This window comes from Ascaphus truei, chromosome 10 (assembly GCF_040206685.1).
Source record: "Ascaphus truei isolate aAscTru1 chromosome 10, aAscTru1.hap1, whole genome shotgun sequence".
Taxonomy (NCBI): Eukaryota; Metazoa; Chordata; class Amphibia; order Anura; family Ascaphidae; genus Ascaphus; species Ascaphus truei.
The window spans coordinates 54,528,168-54,553,571 of record NC_134492.1 but is presented as its reverse complement, the minus strand read 5'-3'; the positions used below and the strand labels follow the sequence as shown (position 1 = coordinate 54,553,571).

Sequence of the window (25,404 nt, the reverse complement as noted above, 5' to 3'; positions counted from 1 at the left end):
GCATCCGAGGAGTATAAGACTCCACTATATACCTGGTTCCCCATATGGTAAGACCTATAGATGTCAGGATCAAGAGATCTTTCTCAGCTTCTGATATAAATGCTGAATAGCAATCACTCTGAGACATATGTAGAAGCCGTCCATAGTCTAAGGTGTTTATATCCACACTATCATCCATGATACATACAAATGGGGTGATACTAGATTGTCCCTCTAAATAGGGATATTGTAACTCCTATATCTCAATCCCCATTTACAAAGGTGATGCGAGTTACATCACAGTTAGTGGAATTTAACATATACCGTGGGGTCCAAGGAAAGGGAACTGGGACAGGCACCTAATGCAAAGGGAGTGCCAGTGGATATTCAACTAACAGACACTTCAACCTAATGGATTAAATGAGGGGTTCATCTACACCCCATTTTTATAAATGGGGATTGAGATATAGGAGTTACACTATCCCTATTTAGAGGGACAATCTAGTATCACCCCATTTGTATGTATCATGGATGATAGGGGTTCCCTTAGAATTGAATGCTTCCTGGCCCTCTTTAGTGATTAGTGAGTGCACATAGGTTTCTTTTCCCTTGACACCCTCCTTTCGCACACATATCCTGGAGTCTCTTGCATCAAATTACACAAGGTCATAGATGAGGTAAACAGAGTGAGAAAAGAACCAGGTTAAAAACGGGTATCAAGACAGGAGAATAGTATATCTGAACCTATCATCTGTAATATGAGTCTGACTAAAGTTATGTTTTGTACATTCTGTGAGTTAATTATTTAATTTAAAAATTGTGTATTATTGAGTTAAGTTTGAGCATTTGAGTTATACCTTTTTACTCATATTTTTTTTCTTTTAAGTAAAATTTAAACATGGAAAATTGTAAAGATGTGTTGAAATCTGTCATGTTTATCAGTAATGTTAGAAAATCAATAAAAAGAACAAATGAGAAAAACGCAAATATTTTTTTTTTAAAAAGGAGCCGTGTAAGAAGGGATATGATAACTATATACAGAACAAATATATTCTGGTACAGTACAAGGAGCTTTCAAAAGAACTATTCATCTCAATGGCAGTACAAAGGAGTCGGGGTCATCCCTTAAGGTTGGAGGAAAGCTGATTTCACCAGCAACCAAGGAAAGGGTTCTTTACAGTAAGGGCCGTTACAGAGTGGAATTAATTACCCTTGGAGACTGCGATGCAGATACAATAGATACTGTATGTTCAAAAAAAAGTTGGACATCTTTTTAGAAAGGAAAGTTATACAGGGATATACCAAATAAGTAAAAATGGGAAGGATGTTGATCCAGGGAGTAATCCAATTGCCAATTCTTGGAGTCAGGAAGGAATTTATTTTTCCCCTTCTGAGATATCATTGGATGATATGACACTGGGGTTTTTTGTTTGCCTTCCTCTGGATCAATAAGTAAGTATAGATATAGGCTAAAGTATACACACACACACACACACACACACACACACACACACACACACACACACACACACACACACACACACACACACACACACACACCTTGTGATACATTTGGGATAGCTTATATACCTACACACACACACACACACACACACACACACACACACACACACACACACACTTACTTCGTGTTGTACATTTGGGATAGATTATAGTCTTCTTCTGGCATGTTGCTGTCAGGGTATTTTCTGGCACCATTCCTTCATTACACTTAAACTCAATAGTTTCTCCTTGTTCAATTTCAGTGCTTCTGTTTATGAAGATACTATTTGTCTCCATTGTCTCTTGTGATAATAAGCACGATCCTGCAAGTAAAAAGGGCACCTTTTGGGGAAAATGCAGCAAATTGCTGTACAAGATGTAACCGTGTCTGTGTCACAAGGAGACCAATGCAATCTACAGTCTATTCTTATAAAGGCCGACCAATGGTAAGCAGAACATATACTGACCTACACATGTAACCCAACACGTATGTGACAAGGACACCAAGCTGGGATACCGTCAGTAACAGGAAAGGATATATCTGTATAGTAAAAGGAACCTGTGCTCTCCTAACCCTTTCTCTGTCAGCGGCAAAGCTGTGTACCTCTATCCCCTCTGTCAACAAAGAGATTAAATGTGGGTTACATCCTTTTTAAAATTGAGGCTGTCCAAACGGTTTTAAAAAAATCCTTTTTTTTTTAATATATGCCGCCTTTAATTAACTTTATTGAAAACTAATTACCTAAGCTGCCGATCAATTATTTCTCTAATCTGATCTAACAACAAAATCCTGCTTCCCAGGGTTCACTAAATGGCCACGTTTTATTAATTCTTTAGTCAGTGCAACTCGGCAGCTACAATGTATTCTTATATTGCCAAGGTAACATTATCTATTGTTACAGTTTGCAGCTCAAACTGCTGGGAATATTGTCAACAAATTATCACAAACAGGAAAGTGTTACAAGGATCTTGCACTGCTGGTGAGGCGTGTCCTGCTATAGAACTCAAAGGATTATCAGTATATTAAAAAAAACTAATAAAAAATGGCATCAACATTTGAATAATAAAAAAGAAAAAAGTAGTATTGGCTAATGCTACAGAACTGATTTATTTAAACAAAACCACACATGTAGGATATTGCTTGGATTGCTCCTTTAAAAGCAGGTTGCATCCTTTTTAAAATGTACTTTATGATGCCTTGGAGTAAACGCTTAATCGCTCTGACCTCCGCTTTCTTTAGAACAGCATCAAACTTTCCATTTCTCACTGCTATTGTCTACAAAGTGACGTGGAAAACGGGAATGGGTAATGGTCAGGTTTGTACTGTCCAAGACGAAGCTGCAGTCGGAGAGTCTCACTGTCCTGCAGTCTTTGAACATTATGACAAAACGAGAAAGGGATTTCCACTTGTTGAGAACTGATCTCTTCTTGCCCGGCTGCAAATAGATTTCTCTTAGCTCTGTGACTTCGAAAATAGAACTAGAACCAGCTCCCAATCTGGTGCTCAAGAGAACTCCTCATACATGTGATTTATATTCCTCTAGTGACAGCAGTAGGAGTAGTATATAAACAAGCACAGTCCATATGAATGCGGTCTCCGTGTGTTTGTAACAGAAAATGCTTGGTCCGTAAGCCTGGATGAAAGGGGGGTTGCGCGAAGCCCCGTGCTGTCAAGATCTAACGCTTCCCCCGTCACAGAATGCATGTGCTAGTACTTTTTGAATATTTTTTTACATTTGATACATTTTTGGTCAATATGTCCCAGCACCTCTTTTTGTGAATGAGCAGTGCCCCTTCAACTTAGCTCTGTGACTTCCATGAAATAGAGAGATTTTTAGCACTGAAATTAAGGATTTGTTTTCTTATTCAGGGATGTTTTGTAGAAATTCGTATTTACAGATATAGGAAAGAAGATTGCAGCACCGGGCAAGCTGTGGTCGCGCGACCGCGGTGGGGTCCCAGCGTCAGAGGATTAACGCGGGCCCTATTCACAACCAAGGACCCCCCGCAGTGTAGCCAAGGAAGACACAGTCTCCGGAGCCACACAATTTTGCTTTTTTGACAGCAGCTCTATGGACAGTTCGTCTCACTACATCTGTAAGTCTCTGGTGTGCAATTCAGAATTACACGCGGTCTTATTATAGTGTAACCCATGTCTCCAGCAGCTCCTTGAGACCCCCCTCCCTTGGTGCAGCACGGTCGCGGGTGCCGCCGGAGCTAGCGACGGACCCGACGGCTGCTTCCAAAGGTGGGGGCCGGAGCAGGGAGTAGGTTGCTATCCCCGCGAGCAGGCTGGTTGCCGGGGACGCGATCGGGCCGTTGCTAAGGCCGCGATCGCGTTGCTGCGGTCCCGGCGGCTAGCGAGGAGGGCGCCGCCATTGCAGAGAGACTCGCGCATGCGCAGTGAGTCCCGGGCGGCCCAGTTAGCTCGCGCATGCGCAGGAGGGAGGCTGCGAGAGGCAGGGAAGAGTCGCGCGAGGGCAGAGACAGAGCAGGAAACAGTGAGGCGGCCATTGGTAGTTCGCGCAGGCGCAGGAAAGGCGCGCACGCGGCCCCAATGTATTTGCAGCCTCCACGGGACTACAACTCCCATGAGGCTTAGGGGCAAGCACATCAGGTGCCTCCAGGTGGCCAATAGGGGCCAAGGATTTCCAGAGGGAGCAATAAGATACATTTCGCGCGCTGAGAACGGCAGTTGGAGCTGGGGAGCTGTGAGGGAAGGAAGGGTGCAGAGAGCATGTGCAGCTCCTGCATCGAGTAAGGTCCCCACATCCCAAGTAAGGCCCCAACTCCCCACCAGGTTAGTGGGTAAGTGCTGAGGGACGGCCCAGATAGGGACGCTGCCCTTAGTGCGTGTTTGTGTGCTGTCTTGTCAGGATCACGGCTGGCAGGGCTGTGAGGCCTGACAAGAAGGCATAGTGCTAGTGTGCAGCAAGTTGCTGTACGCGTTCCAAAGTTTGCAGTGCGTAGCTGCTAGTGCGTAGCTGCTAGTGTTAGGGTTCAGTGAGTGTCAGGACTGGGATGAGTTAGGGGAGTGGGGCAGGTTATTACCCCGCAGGCCCTAGGAGTTTTCCCCAAGCCACCCCAGGTTGCGGTTCATCAGGGACAGGCCCTAGGTTAGGGTTCCTGTCACGTTAGGGTTAGTTAGGGATAGACAGGGATAGCGGCGGTTGCTGTTCCCGTGATTCGGTTGCTCTTACCGTGAGACGGTTGTGTTCACGTGAAGCGGTGGGACCCTCGTTGGGGTTCCTGGAGAAGTACCTGGATAGGATCAGACGGATGCATCGCACGTCTGACCCTTTGAGAAGAGTGTTGCAGGCCCGAGCATCGGAGTGCTCGGAAGGTATTCAAAATATATGTGCACCAACAGGCCTAACACATTAATTAGTGACTGCGCAGTCACCCACGTTCTCTATTAGAGTGCGGGACATTGGGTGGGGATTCTCGGAACACTGGGTGGGATCACCTAGTGTTGGGAAGCGTCCTGCGCGACGCAGTAAGTGTCTCCTCTAGAGAGGGACACAGGTTATGATGTTGATATTGCTGTGATCTGTTTCTTGCATGTTGAGTAAAGTCCCTAGTTAATATATATATCTGTGTGAGTATCGATTATTGTGATTGTCCTGCGAGGAACCACTCCCCCTATGGTGGGAGCCATCGCAGGTGGAGGCGCTGCATCGTTGGAAGTAAGTACCCCTAGTATAAATGCCCCAGGTTCCCCATGGCGGAAGCTCAGCCCTCCTGTGAGCCAACAGGTATAGCACCACACTGATAAGTAGACAGATACACCTACCCACCCCAATCTCACTTAGGGGGGTGGGGGGGGAAGAGGGCTACATTTGGAGGCGCTGCTGAGATTTGAACTCAGGATCTCCTGTTTACCAGACAGGTATAGCACCACACTAGAAGTAGTCAGATACACCTACACACCCCAATCTCACTTAGGGTGGGGGTAAGAGGGCTACAATAACATCGTATTTCTTTTAAATTCTATCTACGTTTGCAAATAGGAAAACCTTCTATACATGTTACAATTGCAGGCGGTGTTACTTACCTCTCTTGATGCACTTAGGATAAAGCAGCACCCCTCTATTACACTTTACTCTGAACACCGCTGATGGAGATGGCTCAAATCTGTCTAAACATCCAAATATCATTTCATCATCGTGTTCAGAATACAGTTTCTTGTCCTCTGTCCATCGCAGTTGTATATTATTTGCTCTCATCTCTCTCTCCCCTGCAGTGCACGGCTCTGAGATACAGTACAAAGCAGAACATTCACATGAATTAAAAGTAGCAAAGTAAACATATAGCTCGAAACGCGTAGGTGGTTATTCTCTATGCCTTGATTCTCCATTAAATCATTTTTTGCATTTTTGGACCCTCTCCTTGTTCTTTTTGGCTGTGCAAAACTTTTACTTCGCTACTTGGATCCTTTGTCAGCAGCTGCACGTCTTATCCAGTCTTTGAAGTGGGTGATTGTGAGTATAACATTTTCTCATTTGAAGTGGACACTCCCAATGAAATAGAGGGTTGGTGACAACATCACGTATCCTCTGTTTTCAGGGATTACTTGTATTTTGAGTAGACTTCATGGATATACTCATTCAATTGCTTGTATGAATATGAACTCACCCAGTTTGTTTATAATCTGGATTTAATTATATTACTAGCCTGGTACTAGAGCATTTCTTTAAGCTCCTCATCTCCACATGAATTAAAATAATTTATTTTTAAAAAGGCTCAGCAGTTAATTTTGTACCACGGCCTTGAAATATTTCCCAATTGAAATTCATAATGTAAAATTCCCCCCACCACCCCCAACATCCACGAAGGAGATACCTTTAGGGGTTAGGCCCATTCGCTGTTATTCCCCTAAACAGTACAGTATATACTCAAACAGATTCACCCATGCGCCACTTAATAAGACATTTGTACAATGTCATAAGAATTGGCACCTTGGGGTGCCATTGCCCCAACATCACGTTTGTGTGTTGCCACAAACCTTCCAGAGCTCAAAGGGTTAATGTTCCCTGGTTCCATAATTAAGATGCACCCTTAATTTGTACACCCAGCCCCTGATTTCTGGTATGGTCTTTCTGATTCACATAAAGTCCCCAATGTGACGGGAGGAGCAGCCAGTCGTCCATAATAAAGGTGAAGTCTGGCTGGCTGCCCCAAATCCATATAAACTGGCTGTCTATGTGAGGCTTATTTCGGCCCCATGTATTTTATATCTGGGGGAGAACAGGGAAATAATAATAGGTATATAATAGAAGGTAAAATAGCCTGTGTGTAATTGTAACCAATGTATGATATAAAATGCCCTATGTCTGTAAATATCACTAAAAGCACTTTATTCCCTGTGAAAGCAGTTCCCCCAATTTAGTGAGCCAGCTTTGTAATATAATGTGATTTGGGTGTTAGCCCTGTAAAGGTAAAGTGTGCTTTGTGACTGTAAGTATACATTTCTATGGAAGGAGACTCAGTAAATCATTTAGCTGAGCTGTTCCATAGAAATTATAGGATTGGGACAAAGGTTGGGGGCAGCTATGTGCCAGGACTTATGGTGAGCGGTGAAAGGCAGCTGATCAGATCTGGGAGTAGGGCTCTAAGAACAGTAAAGCCCATTGTATTACACAGACTCTGAAGTGCCTACCCAGCGGGAGGTATAGAACTGGCTAATGGAATCAGTTGCCGGGTCTGAGCCTCGCAGGTGCTGTTTCTCTTGGCCAGTCCCGTCCTCATGGGGTGGAGTTGAGTACCTACAGTACGCTCGCCCCCACCTCTGATTGGCATGGCCAGACAAGCCTCCGTCAAGCCCCCGCCTGGGATTGGATGTTAGCTACCGGTTCACGCTGTGATTGGCTGCCGGCGCCTGCTCAATGTTAAAGATAGCTCACGGGAGCTATGTAAAGAGCCGGGCAGCACTGCAATGTAGATTCATCTTACGGAGACAAGCTAGTGGGATTTTGAAAGAGATCCTATGTGCTTGACGGAACTGCAACTGGCGGCAGATTCAAAGATGCTATTGAGCGAATAGCACTTTGGATACCAGGATGTGAAGCGGACAGGATAAACCTACTGAAGCAGGTCCCTGCACCTTGTCGAGGCTAGTGTCCTCCCCCCCCCCCAGGTCCCAAGTTGGTGAGTGTATGTTATAACTGGGTATTTTGTGTATTTGCTGGCTTGACAGAATAAACTCAGTTTTTTCAATTATTTTTGTGCTGTGCTTGGTGATAGTGATCCCGGAAGGTTTTTGGTGTTAAAAGTACAGGTTTCCCGTGACACCCACAAACTCAGAAAATGACACATGGCATTATTACACTTTATACATATAGGGCCTCATGCAGAGAGCAGCGCTATTCAGAATTGGAGAGGGGGAAAATTTTTAGCTTTTTTGGAGAGTTTTTTTCTCCATATGCAGAAAGGGCAGAAAACTGCCTTTCTGCATATGGAGAGTTTCAAACAGCGCTATAAGCGCTATAAGCGCTGTTGAAACTAGTGGGGGAAAAAATCGCGTTTTTTTTTTTCCTCTCCACCGGCCGCGGAGCGCCAGCTGCTTGGTGGAGAGGAAAATGTTGAAAATCGCGCCATTTTTTTGGCGCGAACAGCCACTAGATGGCGATCGCGGCTCTCTGCATACGGCAGGAAAAAAAACTGGAGAGATTAGAAACTCTCCAGCCGCGCGGCGAATTTCAAGCAAAAAAAAAAAAAATGGCGCTTTTTTTTAAACTTGCCTTTTCCGGCGGTTTAAAGCTCCATTTTCGACCGGCAAATGGCGAGATTCCTTTTTGCGCTGCTCTCTGCATGAGGCCCATAGTGTATGCTCATTCTGTCCATTGTAGTGTTTGGGTTTTGTATCCCAAGATATGCTTGAATATAACATTTATATCTCAATGTGCTGTAACTCTACTGATAAAACATATTCTAAATAAAGTGGAATGTCCCTGATTACACTTAGACCAATATTGTAATTATCACTAAATCAGAGATGGTTACATTGAGGATAATGTCATGGATTGGGAAGAAGTTACATTTAGAGATGTTTAGCAGTAAATGGAGAGGGGAATAATGCTATTTAATGTAAAATGAAAGCTTTGCTGTGTACAGTACGTACCTAAGCAAATTGGTGGATCGTCCCAAACTCCGTTCTCACATTTTACTCTTCGGTTTCCTTCGAGTTTATAATAACTCTGACACTTATACTCCACTACTGAGCCTGAACGATATGAAGGCTGTCTTGAATCAGTGATGTCTCCATTTTCTACAGTAGGTGGGGGATTACATACCTCCCCTAACCCTAAAATAAAGCAAAGAAACATGAATAAACTCAACAGCAAATCTCTCTACAAGTTGTAATCAAATCTTAATATTAAAAACAGATACAGAAGGTAAAAAGCAACAGTGTTAATTGAAGTAATTAGCTATCAATCTATGAGGGGTGCTAATTACTAAGGCTAAGGCCCCGGTCACGGCGCTGTAATGTAAAGTCCCACCTCCATTGCCCTGGCTACCCTATGGAGTCGAGGCCCCTCCCGAGAAGCAAGAAGTATAGCGGGGAGTGCCTCTAAGCACAAGTTCCTTTGGCGTCGTGTCGCCCGCTTGCTGGACAATGCCTTGGACGTTTCCCCAGCCCCGGCCCTTAGTTCCACTGCCCCGGCATGAGTGGTGCCACCAGGACCTACCAGGGATAAGTTATGTAAATCTCCCAAATACGCCAATGACTTGTGGGATTAGGAGTTGAGTGATGAAGGGTCTGATGGGGAGATACCGTATTCAAGTGTTATACCTGTACCTAACCCTGTGCCATTTTTTCCTGCAGCTAGAGGGAGGGCCCGGGATTCTCACTCTCCAGTAGAGGCTGGGTCTACCAGCAAAGTGGTACACAAAATGTACCCCACTACGTATTATAATGCCAAGGGAAGGAGAGATTGCTCGCGATCTACTGATGCGGGTACGTCCGGTGTATCATCACAGGTAGAGTCTGATGTAGAACGCACTAGTCAGTCCGCAGAGTACGAACACCGTGACAAATGGTGGGCGCCTTTGTTCACCGGGTACCACGAGGGGATGGACCGTACGCGGTTCTTATTAATTAAGAATGATGTAGTAGATCATTGGTGGGCAGCTGGTTCTTTCACTCCGCAGGAGGTGGAGGATGAGTTAGATCACCGGTTTAGAGAGATAGAACAGAGACTGATTGTTCCTCGAGGCCCCAGTATTTTGTACAATGAGGTAGCTCCAGAGGAGCCTGTATTTTGGGTACTGCCGAGCAGGGCAGGGCACCGCAAACTCACCAAACTAAGTCGAGCTGACCGGCCCATAATCACTAGATACCGGCAGTCGCACGGGTATGAGTATCCCTACGTGCCTGAGCCCATCCTGAGAGAAATTGAGGAGAACTGAGACAGTTGGCTCAGGGAGGCAGTCCAGGAATACCTTCGGACCAAGTTCGGTCAGGGAGGGTATCACAATGAGGATAAGATTAGTGAGTTAGTACGCATATGGAGCATAGGTAGATGTATCTACATGCACAGTGTCACATACAGGCCTGAGCATGGACCGGTCCAATCGTACGCTGTGACCGTCACGGATCATAATGGACTGCGGGTGCGAAAGCCTGATCCTAAGTATTATCTGTAGGGTTCTCCATCTTGGGAGTACCCGGGTTGTACTTGTATTGAACTACCTCATTATGCTATGTATTACGACAATGTTGTGTGTGCTGGTTCCCAGGTGGTTCGCCGCAGGATGGGTCTGCTAAAGATAGGTCCAAGTGGGGACCATTGGATTCCACCATAGGGAGAGTGTAGCCCCCTGTAAACAGCACAGGCTATACCTATCTCCCTTCTACTGTGGTAAGCCCTGTTAAGAACAGGCACCAGTAATAATCCTGGGTTTTCCCCCATCATAGCCCTGCCCTGAGTGGTAGATTCAGGCCTGTACTCTGTTGCAGGCATGAGCAAGAGGGGAGGTTCTGCTGATGTCACGAGAGGTGGGGCTAGCTATATATTTAGCAGCCCACTCCAGTTAGAGTCAGTTGAGTTAGAGACGGAGTGGAGTTAGACACAGAGACAGACAAAGAGAAGGAGATGCAGTAGTGCTACCGAGAGTTCTGTTGTGCTCGGAGTTATATGTTAGTCTGCAGGGCAAGTAGTTTTGCCGTGAGTCGAAGAATCCTGCGGATTGGTCCGAGGAGCTGAGGAGACTGCGGTCTTCCCGGCGCAGAGTGCAGAATCAGAGCGAGAGGAGTGGAGAGATATCAGCTCTCCTGAGTAGAGCTGGTAGAGCTATATATATATCTGGTGGACCAATGCCCTCACCCCACCGCCTGGGGTGATGGGGAGAATCTAAGCCCCACCGCGAGGATAACCTCGGGGTGGGACCCGGGGTATTGAAGCCCCAGCACAGACCATCCTGTCAGAGGAATTATCTGTGTGGGAGGAGAGCGGAGTAATAAGTGCAGCTTGGCTGTTGTTGCTGTGGCTACGGGAAGCCACTATCGTTTGGAGTTGCCGATCTGCCAATAAAAGAGACTATCCTTTGTTACCCAAAGACTGTGTGTGATTTGGAAGCTGTTACCCTGGGACCCAAGGTGTTCTTCTATACAGGTCCTGTCCCATATCCTGGGAGTATAGAAGATGGAGGCGCTGCACCACTAGGAGAAGATTACGAGCTTGCTGTTCAAAGCGTGTATTTTGTTGTGTAGTCTGTGGTGTAGGAGTGTTTTGTCTCTGTGTAGGAGTCTGAAAACTTCTATTATCTCTTTGAAAATTACCTCTTCTGTCCCACTGCTCGTCTCTAGGATAAACTGGAGTCTGATACTGGGTGAACGGAGGTCTCCACTTTCTCTCTTGGACAAGAAAATTTCCCCTCTTTTCTGCGTTCGATCTCTCAGGTTTCCTGTCACTGGCTTGTGGCTTAGTTAACCCAATAGGATCACAGGCTGTTGCCCCAAAATGACAGTCGCTGCATTATGTGTCAAATTAATGATCGTGTGTATCAACGGATCATATGCCTGTTGTATGTACTGATATGTGTTTGGATCAGCTGTGGTGTCTATTGTTAGATAGCAGTATCTTGCCCCAGGTCCCCACGGGCCAAATTGAATTTCAAATGCCAGAGTTTCACCGTCAATCAGATTTCTCTGATACTGATTCCTCATTAAAACATTCAGATCTGCAACTCGTGCAAAATCCGTAACAGCCATGATATACTATATATATATATATATAATGAAAATTGTACCTTCTCTTTTATAAAGAGGAAATAGCATACACGTGTACTTTCAAGATTAAAATGGGTAACGTAAGATTTATTATACAACTCATGAGTAATTAACCACGTTGGAGCGCCATAATCTGGGTTCAATCACCTACCTTCCTTTATCAAGTGTCGCCTTATGGTGAGTTATATCCTGCACTAAGCAGAGAACACAAACCAAAATGTTGCACTTGAAAAAGTCTCGGCCACACTCTCACATATTATGATATATGGAGGGTATTGTGAGATTATTATTTATAAAGAAAGGATACTCAGAGTTTGTATAAGAAAAGGTTTATCATTTATTGTATTACAACAATATTCAGAAATATCAGAAATATCAGAACAAGCTTCTTATAAGCCAATGGCTAACAGTTACAGTATGTTACCAATCCATTCCTAACTATGCAGAGATTATAACTAGATATGCATTGTCAATACTCACAAACCAAAAGATATTATGTCAGGTCAGCCAGTCCCAGTCTCATCTGTGTGACTTCACACTTAAGTTCGGTTCTCTCTCTCTCTCTCTGATCTAACATGGAGTCGGGCAGACCTATTATAGAGTGTATTGTTTACTGCGTACGTGTGTCACGTGTCATGTGTCCATACTCTGTGGTTTGTGACGTATGATGTTTACGAGTCAGAAATTATAGTTAGTGACGTATGATGTTTACGAGTCAGAAGACTTACAGTTAGTAACCTAGGATATTTCATAAGTTACTGTTCAAACCACGGCGTGTTTACCGGCATAAGTTCCCCTTTTATGTCTTTGTAACCTGTCCCAATATCCTGCCACTTCTGAGCAAAACAAGCTATTATTTCTAAGACAAGAAAAACCAGGATTTTAACAGTATACTCTAAGCTATACCAGGCCTTACAATGATACTATGTATATATATGTACCTGTGACCTGTATTCATTATGCGTTATATGCCAGAAAATACCTGTAATCCATAACAAGGCTACCATCCCAGAAGCCCGGTCCTGGCTCCCCAATAACATCGCGGGAAGCTCAGGCCCTCCTGTTTACCACAGGAATGCACCACACCACATGTAATCTGCCCTCATGCACCCTAGACACCACCGTAGAGTCTGGGGGAAGGGGGGAAGCAGGGTTACACAGGCATACCAGTATATTGCCACTAAGGTACAGCAGACCTATACCAGGACTCTATTTGTATACTACAACGCACTTGCATCTGCATAGATTGTACTATACATACTTTGGAGTTGTATATGTTTGCATGATAGTCACATGCTGTGCTAGCGCGCTTTTTTATCTGTGTTCACGTCCGTATCTTTTGTAATTAATTAATAAAATGTATTTATTTTTCTATTAGTAGAGTTTAGTGTGCGTCCTCATAGGGTTCTTTCTCTCTGTCATGTAATCCAATATGTGTATACTCTGATAGCACCACTCTAGAAAGTGAAAGTTATTTTTCTTTTCGGTAGGCTGAGCAGGCACTCTGTGTGTTTTTTGTGTGTAAGTAACAACAATATCCACACTCAAACTTATTTAAAATCGGTACAAGCGAATAAAAATCTGTTGCCGGATAGTCACCACAATCCCCAATGGATAAAAATATCCCCAAGGGGCAATTCATCCGTTTTAGACGTAATTGCTCCAGTGATGGGGCGTTTGCGAGACAAGCGGATGAACTGAAAAATAAGTTTGTTGAGAGGAAATATCCTGCTGACAAACTTGAGGAGACAATTGCTTTTGTTCAACAAATGGACAGAGACAAACTGTTAGAATATAAGAGGAAGGAGGAATCTCCAGGAGCACAAGATAAAATATAATTTATCACACAATATAATTTGATGGCCCCCAAAAGTCGTAAAATATTTTCTAAACATTGGCTTTTATTGCTCCAGGACACTACACTTTCACAGATTCTAACTCCCCAAACCTCGCTTATTTTTTTTAAAAAGCTAGCAATTTAAAACCTAGACTAGCACCAAGCTGTCCCCTTAAGAAATAAGAATTCAATTGAAGTTTATTCAAATTGTAAAAGGGGTTTCTCTGTACAGTATGTTCCAAATGCACAGCGTGTGCACATAGTACAGTATTAGCAGTGAAACATTTAAATCCAATGTGACCACTAAGGAATATCAGATCAGTTCTGTAATCAAATGTAAATCTGAGTCTGTTATCTATCTATTGCAGTGCCCCTGTGGCCGGCAATATGTAGGCAGAACAGAAAGAACATGTCAAAGAAGGATTTACGAACTTGTGTACAATATCCGTAAAGGTCTCACTACACATAGTGTGTCACATCATTTTTTAGTTCACCACAACCAAAAAGGTTTGATTTGTCAGGCTATTGAGGTCAATTTACCTGATTGGAGAGGTGGTAATAAGTTGAATCAAATGAACAGACGTGAAGACTACTGGATCTATGAGTTAAAAACTCTATCTCCCAGTGGGCTTAACATCGATTTTGATTTGGGTTCTTTTTTGGATAAATAAATAAAATTACAAATATTTTTAATCATCCGTATGCTGTTTCTATTCATGTTATAATTAGTTTTGTCAATGAGCACACTAGTACTATGTAGGAGTATGGCATATTAAAGCCTCTATGTGATTTAATGAGCACCCATGGGCCACTTAATGGATCACATATAAATTATGTATATGTTTGTATTATATATACATTGTAGTTGGGCTTATTGTTATGTATGTAAGTTAAGTATTTGTTATAGTGATAGAGCATGTTTATTATTTTATTATTTTTTAAAATATTTTTCCTTTATTGGTGTCTGACAGCGTATTGGTACATGTTACAAACATTGGCAATCAAGCCATCATGGCAATGAGGCGCATTACATGTACATGGCATGGGGGCAGTTGATGACACACAATAGTCCATTTTCCCATTTTCAGTGGTGAAAAAGAGAGGGGGTGACGAAGGGAGGGTGGATAGTTGGGGACGACTTGGAAAGAGAGAGGGGGGGGGAAAGAGGGGGGGGAAGAATAGTAAGGGTGGGCAGCTTTGGGGTTCGGAGATCTGGGGCCTAGGGCTGCGATAAGGTTTGTGTCAGAATCGGGGTTCCTTATCCCGGCCAAGGTTCCCAGGTTGTGTAAAATTGCGGCATCTTTTGCTTCAGCATTGCCGTCAATCTTTCCATACTCATAATTCCATCTATCCTAGTGATTACCGTTCTTCTGGAAGGGGCTTTGACTTTCTTCCAAGCCGCTGCTAGGCAGCATCTGGCGGCCGTTAGGATCGCTGCTGTGAGTCTAGCTATGGGGGCGGGGAGGTCATCGACTGGTTTTCCCAGCACGTAGGTCAGGGGGTCCAGTGGTATTTCTACATCCAGAGTCTCGGTCAGGAGGCTCTGGATTCGGGTCCAGAATCTTTGGATCTCCGGGCATGTCCACCAAATGTGGGACATGTACCCCCTTTGACCACATCCCCTCCAGCATTCGTCGGGGGTGCCTGGATAGATTTGGCTCAGTCTACTCGGGGTCAGGTACCAGTGAAATAATATTTTGTAGATGTTTTCTTTTGTGACGGAACAGATTGATGTTTTAGTAGCTGCCTCCCAGTCCTCAAGGTCTATGTTGGTGTTCAGGTCTTCGCTCCACCTTTGCATATATGAATGGTTAGGGGGGGGGGCTGAGCCGCCTCCAGTGTTTTGTATATCTCCGAGATGACGCCCCTTTGGTACTCGCCTCTGAGGCATAGGGTCTCGAATCTGGAGCGCGGTGGGAATTTTAGACTAGGGGATTGGGTTCTCAGGAAGTGCCTGATCTGCAGGTATTGGAATATAGGGAGATCAGGGGACGTTAATTTAATTTGCAGTTCCCGGAGGGGCATGACCTCATCGTCTTCCAGCAAGTCCGCAAACACTCTGATGTTTAGGCCTTGGAATTGGCTGAATTGGGTTCGGGAACAACCGGGCGGGAAATCCGGGTTCCCGAATAAGGGGGTCAATTGAGAGGGGGTTGAAGCTAGGCCATATTTCCCTTTGGTTTTTAACCATGTCGACCACGTGCATCTCATTGCCCCCAGGCTGAGTCTCAGGGGCTTCCTACTTTTGTGGGCTTGGGTCCATAGTAGGGCTGAGAGGGGGGTGGGGGACACGTGGTGCGTCTCTATCTCTAACCAGCAATTAGAGGTCGGGAGGTTGTTCCACACCACCGCCTGCCTCAGCTGGGCTGACTGGTAATACCGGACTACATCCGGCGCCCCCAGACCCCACCTCGTCCTCGACGCCAGGAGTACCGACCGTGGGACCCTGGCTCTCCGTTGCTGCCAGATGAAGCTCAGGATATGGGTCTGGATATTCCGCAGTTCTGCTAGTGGGACAGGGACAGGGAGGGTCTGAAAATAATAGAGCAAACGGGGAAGGATATTCATTTTGGTGGATACTATTCTGCCGAACCAGGCGATCTGGTGGGTCTGCCAGGCCTCAAGATCTCTTTTGATCTGACGGAAGAGGGGGGGTAGTTGGTTTGGTATAGTGAGCCGTATGAGCTCGCTATTTTTATCCCTAAATACTTAATGTGGGAACTATTCCACTTATATTTGAAATTCTTTTGTAAGGTTGTCCATATGGGATCTGGCAGTGAAATGTTGAGGGCCTCTGACTTGTCTGTGTTAACTTTATAGTCTGATAGGCGGCCAAATTGGTCTAGGAGTTTCTCTAGGTTGGGGAGGGAGGTGAGCAGTTCCGATATGGTAAGAATAATGTCATCGGCGAACAGGGAGATTTTATATTCCATGTCTCTGACTAGGATGCCCTTTACAGTGGGTTCAGCTCTGATCCGAGCAGCTAGGGGCTCTATGGACAGGGCGAAGAGTAAAGGGGATAGGGGGCAGCCTTGCCTGGTGCCGTTTTGGATTTTTTTTGGGTTGGAGCGGCCACCTGGAAGTTTTAACAGAGCCGTGGGGTTAGTATAAAGGGCTCGGACCCCTTCAAGGAATGGGCCGGAAAAGCCGAACTGGCGCATCGTCTGGTCAAGGAAGGACCATTTGATTCGGTCAAAGGCCTTCTCTGCGTCGAGGCTGAGGATCAGGGCCTGGGACTGTTTGAGGTGCACGTGGTCTATAATATCAATAATTTTGCGGGTGTTGTCAGAGGCCTATCTTCCAGACACAAATCCCACCTGGTCTATATGAATTAGCCTTGGGAGAATAGGGTTCAGCCTGTTTGCTAGAATTTTACTGAAAAGCTTGAGGTCAGTGTTTAGTAGGGATATTGGGCGATAACTACCGCACTGAAGCGGGTCTCTGCCCTCTTTATGTATGATAGCCAGATTGGCTGCTGACAAAGTGTCTGGGATCTGTTCTCCTTGTAAGAATGAGTTGAACATTTCTAGAAGGTGCGGGGACAGGGGAGCTGCTAATTTCTTATAATAACCGTTGGAAAATCCATCCGGCCCAGGTGTCTTGGCTATTTTAAGTGAGGAAATGGCGTTATCTAGCTCTTCTTGGGTTATCTTCTGATTTAAGAACTCGAGCTCTTCTTGTGTGAGGGACGGGAGGTTACACTGGGTTAAGTACTCGGAGGTCCTCCTGGCGTTATCGTTTGGCTGATTGGTGGGGTGGAGGTTGTAGAGGTCTGTGTAGAACTCCGCAAACTCGCGCGCAATGTCTTTCTCGTTATACGAGATTTGGCCGCTCTTGGTTCTGATCTTTGTGATCTGGGCCTTTGTCTTAATGCCTCTTAGTTTCGAGGCCAGAAGCTTGTCCGCTTTGTTACCCCTATCGTAGAACCGCTGTTTGGTCCATTTCAGCGCTCTCTCTACCCCGTCAAGTTGGAGCACTTTTAGTTCGGATCTTGCCTTCTCAAGGGTTCTAAGCACCTTTTTCGATAGGGATTGTTTGTGTAATCGCTCTAGCGCTAGGATTTTTTCAGTGAGTTCTTTCTGGGCTTTTTGCTTTAGTTTTTTCTTATAGGAGGCTAACGAGATGAGTTCCCCTCTGATGGTGGCTTTGTGTGCTTCCCAGAGCATTGCTGCTGCTGCTGGGACCGAGCCTTTGTTTAGCTGGAAAAAGGTGTGTAGTTTTTGCTTGATCGTCTTGACCACCTGGGGGTCGTTGAGGAGCGAGTCGCTAAGTTTCCAGTTGTACACTGATGACTTGACGAATGGCAGAGGGAGAGTGAGTGCGATAGGGGCATGGTCGGACCACGTAATTGGGCCTATGTCGGAGTGGGAGGATGCCTGGAGTACATTATTGGTGCCTAGAAAGTAGTCGATGCGCGAGTAAGACTGATGGGGGGTTGAGAAGGAGTAGTCTCTCTGGCCCACGTGCTGGGTCCGCCAGATATCTGACAGCGAATAGTCTTTAAGGATATCTCGGAATTTTTGGGCTTTTTTTTGTAGTTGGGCAGAGTATGGGGCCTCAATCTGACCCGATCTATCTTGGTCTGGGTTTAGGACCATATTTGCGTCACCGACGAGGAGAAGGGAAGAGAGCGTCGGTTGGTCAAGGGTACTGAGAAGGTTCTGGAGGAATTGGGTTTGGTTTGCGTTAGGGGCGTAAATGTTAAGGATGGCTATGGGGGAGCCTGATAGCGTGCCTTGGAGTAGTATGTAACGACCCTCAGGGTCTTTGGTTACTTTTGTTGGGGCGAATGGGGTGTTGTTCTTAATCAGTATGGCCACCCCTCTTTTTTTGTTAGGGGAGGATGCGTAAAACGCTTGGGGGAACGTGTGTTTAAATGTGTTGGGCGGATCTGTGGAATTAAAGTGGGTTTCTTGGATACAAATTATGTCCCCTTTAGTTTTTTTGAGTTCTTGGAGGGCTAATTTGCGTTTGCGGACCGAATTGAGACCCTTAACATTAAGGGAAATTATCTTAATTGACGCCATTAGTGGGGGGGGGGTGGGTCTCAGGGGTGAACCCCTGTCCCTGAATTAATCCCATGTCAGGGTTGGATTGAACCTTGGAACACAAGGGCGGGGGGAGATTCGGGTTGTCCCAGAGGAAGGCACTGGGATAGGGTCGTAGGGAAGGAGGAAGGGGTGGAGGGGAAAGGGGGGTGGGGGGAGGGGAAAGGGGGGTGGGGGGGAGGGAGGGTGGATGGGGGGGGGCACATGGTATTTACACCTTTATTTGGTGGTTAGACATTACTCTCGGGAGGAGCCCTTTCCTAGATCCAAATATCGCTTAGACATTGTAGTTATCTTCTATTCAATCAATAATGGTTTGTACATTGATAAAGAGCGGAATAGGGTGGTTATGCATAGTTCAGTTCAGACCTGGGGTGGGGGAGGGGGGACACCTTGGGGCAAGGTGGGGGAGGACGGATTCTTCAGGGGAGCCAACCAGCATGGGGGAGGTGGGGATAGGGTGGGGGAGGTGGGGATAGGGTGGGGGGGAGGGGATAGGGTGGGGGGATGGGGATAGGGTGGAGGAGGTGGGGGTAGGGTGGAGGGGGTGGGGGTAGGGTGGGGGAGGTGGGGGTAGGGTGGGGGAGGTGAGGATAGGGTTGGGGGGGGAGGGGGGAGGGTGAGGGGACACATTACATTTATAAGTTGAAATGGAGGCTATGTCTTTCTGGGGGGCGCTCTTAAATAGGGCCCTTTCCTAAACCCACACAGCATTCACACATTATTCTTAGCTCTTCTTTAAACATTACTGGCTCATACATTAGTCATAGCGGTAGGGGGAGGTTGCGCAGAGCTCGTAATAGTCCTGGGAGATGGGAGTCTCGTTGGGGTATATTGGGGGACAGCACAGTCATTTTTTTTGGGGGGGGGGGCACCCAGCGCGGGCCGTAGAAAGAGGGGGGGGGAGGGGGGAGGGATGAGGGGGGTGTGGGAGCGCATCTTCAGGAGGGGAGCAGAGGGGGAGTGGGAGCACGGGCCCTTCGCGGAGAGGGTCAAGGAGGAAACAGGTCTAACCTTGGGGGAGAACGTGGGGGGGGGGGTGCCCGGGAGTGGGGCCATTGTTTGCGCATACAACCTGACCGCTGTGGACCGGGGGGGGGGAGGGGACCTCCGGTGGCTGTTCCTGGAAGGGAGTGTCTGTTTGGTGAGTCTCTGGTTCTCCGCTCCTGGAGTTGGGCCTCCCCAGGTTGGGGGCCGGGTGCAAGTCTTGTCCGTCGGGATCGCAAGAAGACGACCTCTGATGGGCAGGAGGAGCAGCGCGTGGATGTTGTTCCTCTCCGTTGGTGTCTGGATCTCCGTGGGAGCAGCGTTGGTTCCCTTAGCATCGGGGGGAACGGGAAGGTAAGTGGGTAGGTTACTCGGGTTTGGGGGGGAGGGTGGGGGATGGGGGGAGGGGGACGGGGTAGGGGGGGGTGAGGGAGGAAAGTGGGGGGGGAGGGTGGAAAGTGGGGGGGAAGGGGGTGAGGGGGGAGAGGATAGGGGAGGAAGGGGGGTGGGGGAAGAGAGGGGAGGGGGGGGCAGGGTATGGAGGGGGGGGAGGGCTCGTGGGCTGTTGTGTTGGGGCCTGCAGGGCCTGTGGGGTCTCTTGGCCGCTGGGGATTTTAGTGGCAGTTGCCTGCTGCGGTCTTTACATCAGCTGGGGTGCGGTTTGTGTGGGATGCCTGTGAGGGCGTCCTGTGGTTCCTTCAGCTCCGGAAGGCAGCGGGGTCGTCAGGGTTCACCGGAGTCGTTGGCTGGCCAGCCTCTCCGATGCTCGGTGGGTTTCTTGGGGGCCCGTCTCCATCGTCGCATAAGTGGGGGAACAGTTGTTCTTCAGGGGAGGGGGGATCCCTAATGCTTTTAGAAAGTCTTTCGCCTCTTCAGGGGCAGACACCGTGTAGTGGCGGCCATTGCGGCGCATCACTAACTTAAAGGGGAATCCCCAGCAGTATTTAACCCCTTGGTCTCTGAGGTGGGAGGTAAGTGGACGCATCGCATTTCTTTTATTTATTGTTATATGGGAGAGGTCGTTGAAGAGCTGGATTGGCACTCCGTCCATTGTCACGGAGCGCAGGTCCCTGGCAGCCGTCATGATACTGTACGTTCTTTTGCAGAATAAGCGTGCATTCTAAGCACCACATCTCTGTGACGGTTGGGGTCTGGTGACTTTGGACCTAGGGCTCTGTGGGCTCGGTCGGTATGCAGGTCATGACCAGATAGGTCGGGCACAAGCTGCAAGAAGAGTCTGCGGAGATAGGGCTGCAGTTCCTCATGTGTGATAGCTTCGGGGATATTTTTGAGGCGGATGTTCTGCCTCCGTTCTCTATTTTCTAGGTCCTTGAGTGCGCTTTGCAGGTCGCGGATCGCCTCCCCACATCTTAGGACTTCTTCATGGGTCTCTGCCTCCTCGTTTGTAATTCCCTCCATTTTTGCCTCGAGGTCCTCCGTCCGCTCCGTCAGCGCTCCCACCTCGGCCCGTATGATTTGGAGGGCTTTCTCAGTGTCCTCCTGGACCCCCCTCCTCATTTTGATTATGAGGGAATCAAAAAATTCTTTATTTAGGACGGGGGGATCCGTCTCGATCGGGCTGTGCCGGCCGCTGCGCGCCTCGTGCTCCGGTTCCTCCTCGGCGCCATCTTGCCCTTCAGGGCCGGTGTCTACCAGGCACTGTGCCGGGGCAAAGAACTTGGTGACGGGGTTTTGGTTCTTCTTTTGCGCCTTCCCTGTCATCTCTCCGGTGTTTGGTGTCGGGGTGGGGGCCAAATTCGGGGAGTTTGGGATGGGGGAAATGCTTATTCTGGCAGTTTTTAATGCGAGGGTGACGGGAGCTCCTCCACTAGCAGACCATCGGCAGTGACGCCACCGGAAGTCTCCATGTTTATTATTTTTTACCTAATACAATTGTTTAATTGATATTTTATTTATGATTGTATCTAATTAGTAAGGGTATTTAAGAGCACACATGCCTAGCCAATCATATCTCCTGAAGTGAAAGTTGCTTCACGAAACGCGTAGAGCGGTGCATTGTCACCTTTACTGACCCTATGCACTTTGCCAATACACGGAGCAGCTGCAGCCACAAGCAGGCTGTCACAGCAGGACACTTCCGTATTTCGTGCGCGTGGGCGCGCGGCCGCTATCGGGAGGCAGGAGGACACTGAAGAGAGTGAACTAGCTGCAGTATTTATTCTGGCGCGAACGCTCTATTCGGAGAGAGACCCAGCTGTGTGGACGGACAGTGCAGAGCAGAGAACACCAAGGAGTTTCCTTGTGCTGCTATCCGGATAAAGAACATCATATGAGCCTGCTTTTATCATACTTCTTGTAAGTAGGATTCCAATTTTTCCATCTTGGAGGACTGGCTGTTTCTGTTTTGTGCATTGTATGGGGTCATATATTTTACTATTATGTTTTAATAAATGAGCTTATATCTATCACTATTTTTTGATATACAGTATGTTGTTAGTCTAAGTTAGTTTGTCTAGTTCATATACCCAACAGTTATATGCTATGATTTGTCTTTCTTTTTCTCTTTTTCATGATATTTGATTGCTCATGAGACTCACTGAAGATCACAGAAGCATCTATCTGGACATTTGATATATGTTCAGATTTGTATTATTTATTTTCAGGCGCCTTGTTTTTGCATTATATATTCCAAAACATAACAATACAATTAAATAAACACCTATCCAAGCAAACTATAAAAAAATAAAACCACTAGCCAACCAATCAATTAAATAAAAGCACTAGCCAACAAAACAATTAATTTAAAACGCCAACCAATCCTAAAATGTACTAAAAACAAGCCATCCAAGTTCCAAACAATTTAATCCAAACAATAAACAGAATTAGAAAAAATACCAATTAATTGAAAACAAGCATTTGCCAAAAAATACATTGCCTGTCACTGTATTTATCTGTACCCTAAAGGGGCACAGAATACATTAGCAGCAAGGGCAAGCAAAAACATAAAAAATAAATAAATCCAATCAAAAAACCTGAAAAAAACAATTACATACATTCAATATTTATCTTACCTTTAGAAGTCTTCACCCTCCGAATCCCGGCGTATCTGCAAGCTTTCGATCCACGACGTCATCACCCGCAATCCTACTCCAAATCTCCTTGAAGATCAGCATCAGGTAAAAAAAAAATCTTCTTTCTTTAATATTCTTTCTTCTTCTGTAATTCTTTTGTTCTATCTTCTTCTTTCAATCCAACCCCATGGAAAATCCAAACAGATGTTGCCTCGTCGAGATCTTCTGCTAAAATGAGACGCAACAGGCCTTATATACTGTAGGGCCTGTGACATCACATTTTAAAATGCATTATTTTTTCTAAGTCCCGTCTCGCCGCTTCTCGGCAGCTTCTCACGACCTTCTTGCCAACTTTTTCTGGCGAGGCGATTTGGAGAGGATTTGGAGAGGAAATCTCCATTCTATAGCGGCGATCAGTCTCGATAAACTGATGGAGGCTACTAGAGTACCACAATATTGAAAAGCTGGCGATAAGTGGCTTATCTCCGCACTTTTTGCGATTTTTTTAAGGGGGGGAAAAAAACCCAGCGATTTTTGCTCTTATCACGAGCTTATCGGGGTTTACTGAATCGCTGTAGGCTTTTTTGGCGATAAGCTGGCGAGAAGTGGCTTATTGCTGTTTATAGCATGAGGCCCCATGCCCCAATGGAACCTGCAAGACGAGACGGTACCTACTATTCCTGAATCACCTATTAAGGATTCTGTTGTTGCCATATTTTCTCCCGTCATGCAGTGCAGAGGTGGAGGCTGTGCCACCGCTGTCGTCTCATCTGTCCAAGGTTCCTGTTGCTGTTCCGGTTTCTTCCACTCCTATTTCTCCACATATGGAGGTTGCTGCGGCCGGATTCTTCCATCGCAGAGTGCAGTCCACTGGTTGCCGAGGTGCCGGGGTTCCTTCTCCTGCCCGAGATAACTGATGCTTTGAAGCATGTCCCTGCACCTAGTCGAGGCTAGAGTCTTCCCCCAGTGTCATGGGAGAGGGGGTTTGGCCTGGTATTTAAGGGGTTACACCCCATTTGGCCACCCCCTGCTCTCACTTGGGAAGCAAGGTGTTAACTGGACTATGGTCCAGCAATGTGTTTTTCCCCTGCTTCCGCAACCAAATGTATGTTCCCCTGTAAATGCTTATTGTTCCCATTCCAGTGTTTGCACCAACCCATACACTGGGATTGATGCGGGAGGGAAAGGGTTAATGTTAGTTCAGTGTTTATAGCCCTTTGTTCCCTTTTCCCGCCTTTTCAGGCTCCATTTTGCAGCTCTCCATAAGTCGCCATTGCAGCCCAATGCAACCTTATGGAGATTCCGGCGATTTGGGCCTGTTTCGGTAGAAGACCTGCAGGTGGCGGCCGAGAGGAGGAGCGGCGGTTCCCTATTGTAAGTCAATGGAGCCATCCATTTCAATGGGGATTGTTCGACGCGACCTCCAGGAACAGGTTGGCAGCCATCCAAACCGCAGACCGCAAGAGCGGAAACATTTTCTTAAAGAGAGCTTTGATCACACCGAGTTCAAGATCAACTACAATTGGCGTGGGAAACTTAGGTTCTAGGGCACCCAGAAATAAAATTAGTTTTGCCCCTAGCCCCTAGGAACCCCCACACACGACCACCACAGGGTCCGAGGATGAGGGACCCCGTAAAGGGTCGAGCTCGCCAAGGGGGTCACGCCATTGACTCTAATGGCGGAGCGGAGGTCCCATTGAATCCCATGGCGGCACTCTCCCATGCATTTCCTATGGCGGCGCCGGCCATTGATTCCAATGGGGGAAAAGCCGCGTGGCGTTAAAACGGCTAAGTCCGAAAGGGTAAAATGTGTAAGCCCATATCTCTGGTTCTGTGAGGACCAGAGGGCTGGGATTTGGGTCACATGTAGTCACTGTTCCGGCATGACTGTATGGCCATTCCCAGTCCTCTCCAATCAACCAGACGGAGTATGGGCCAATGTAAAGAATTGTGGCTTTCCCTATAGACTTCAATGGCAGAGTTGCTCCATTGAAAGCCTATAGCGGCGGAGCCCATTGACTTCAACGGCGGAGTTCCTCCATTGAAAGCCTATAGCGGCAGAGCCCATTGATTTCAATGGGAAAGAGTGAAAAGCAGAGAATTTTTAGTTAGAGCAGAAAATCCTGCATTAAAGTAATAAGGGTTTTAAATTGTATTTGTGTATCTCCGGCCCGGAAGGTCGCAGCCAGCTGAAACTTGGCCACCATGGAGAGTCACCTCCGGCATGAGGGACTGGCAAGTTTCAGTCCGTACGGCCCAACCGAACTGATTATTTTAATATGTGAAGATATTAAAGAGTGAATTGTATTTTGGGTCTGGTATAAAAACTCAGAGCCAATATGTTATGTTAATGGTCATGGAGGGAGACAAATGGTCTACAATAAAATCCCTGATCAAAGACTCCCCCACCCTGCTTGTGTATGCGAGCACAACAGAAAAGCAGGACATGGGTACTTGAGGATAAGTGTTATAAGTCACACCCTAGGACAAATGGTTTCCTGGCCAAGGTAGACATTCAGGCGCCGGGCTTGTGGGCGGGGGCTAGGGAAGTAAGCCCCTGATTAGAATAATACCCACCCAGTGGGCAGGTATTACGGTGCCCCTCAGGTGAGGTGGCAAGGAGAGATTGGGTGCAGGTAATTGTTCTCCAATGACCTGCACTCAATGATAAGGTATAGGACTGGAATTACATATAAACCAGTGTCAGTCCTATGCTGGTGTGGTTCGTGTTTTCGTGACTTCAAGTTTACCAACTATTTGATGCCTGATGAATTGCTTCTCCTGTTT

At 46.6% G+C, this 25,404-nt stretch overlaps 1 protein-coding gene across 3 annotated transcripts in view; it reads right to left on the bottom strand.

Annotated features, from left to right (window-relative positions):
• The window catches only part of LOC142503955 (complement factor H-like), a 721,803-nt gene that overhangs the window by 69,219 nt on the left and 627,180 nt on the right, over window positions 1–25,404 (bottom strand). For 2 of the 3 annotated variants that reach the window (XM_075616958.1, XM_075616961.1), the window contains 3 exons: window positions 8,603–8,785; window positions 5,537–5,734; window positions 1,626–1,805 (listed from right to left, as the gene is read on the bottom strand). The exons of the other annotated variant lie outside the window; for it this stretch is intronic. In XM_075616958.1, the coding sequence (XP_075473073.1) occupies window positions 1,626–1,805; window positions 5,537–5,734; window positions 8,603–8,785 (561 nt within the window). The remainder of the gene's footprint in view (window positions 1–1,625; window positions 1,806–5,536; window positions 5,735–8,602; window positions 8,786–25,404) is intronic. 3 annotated transcript variants of the gene reach the window in all.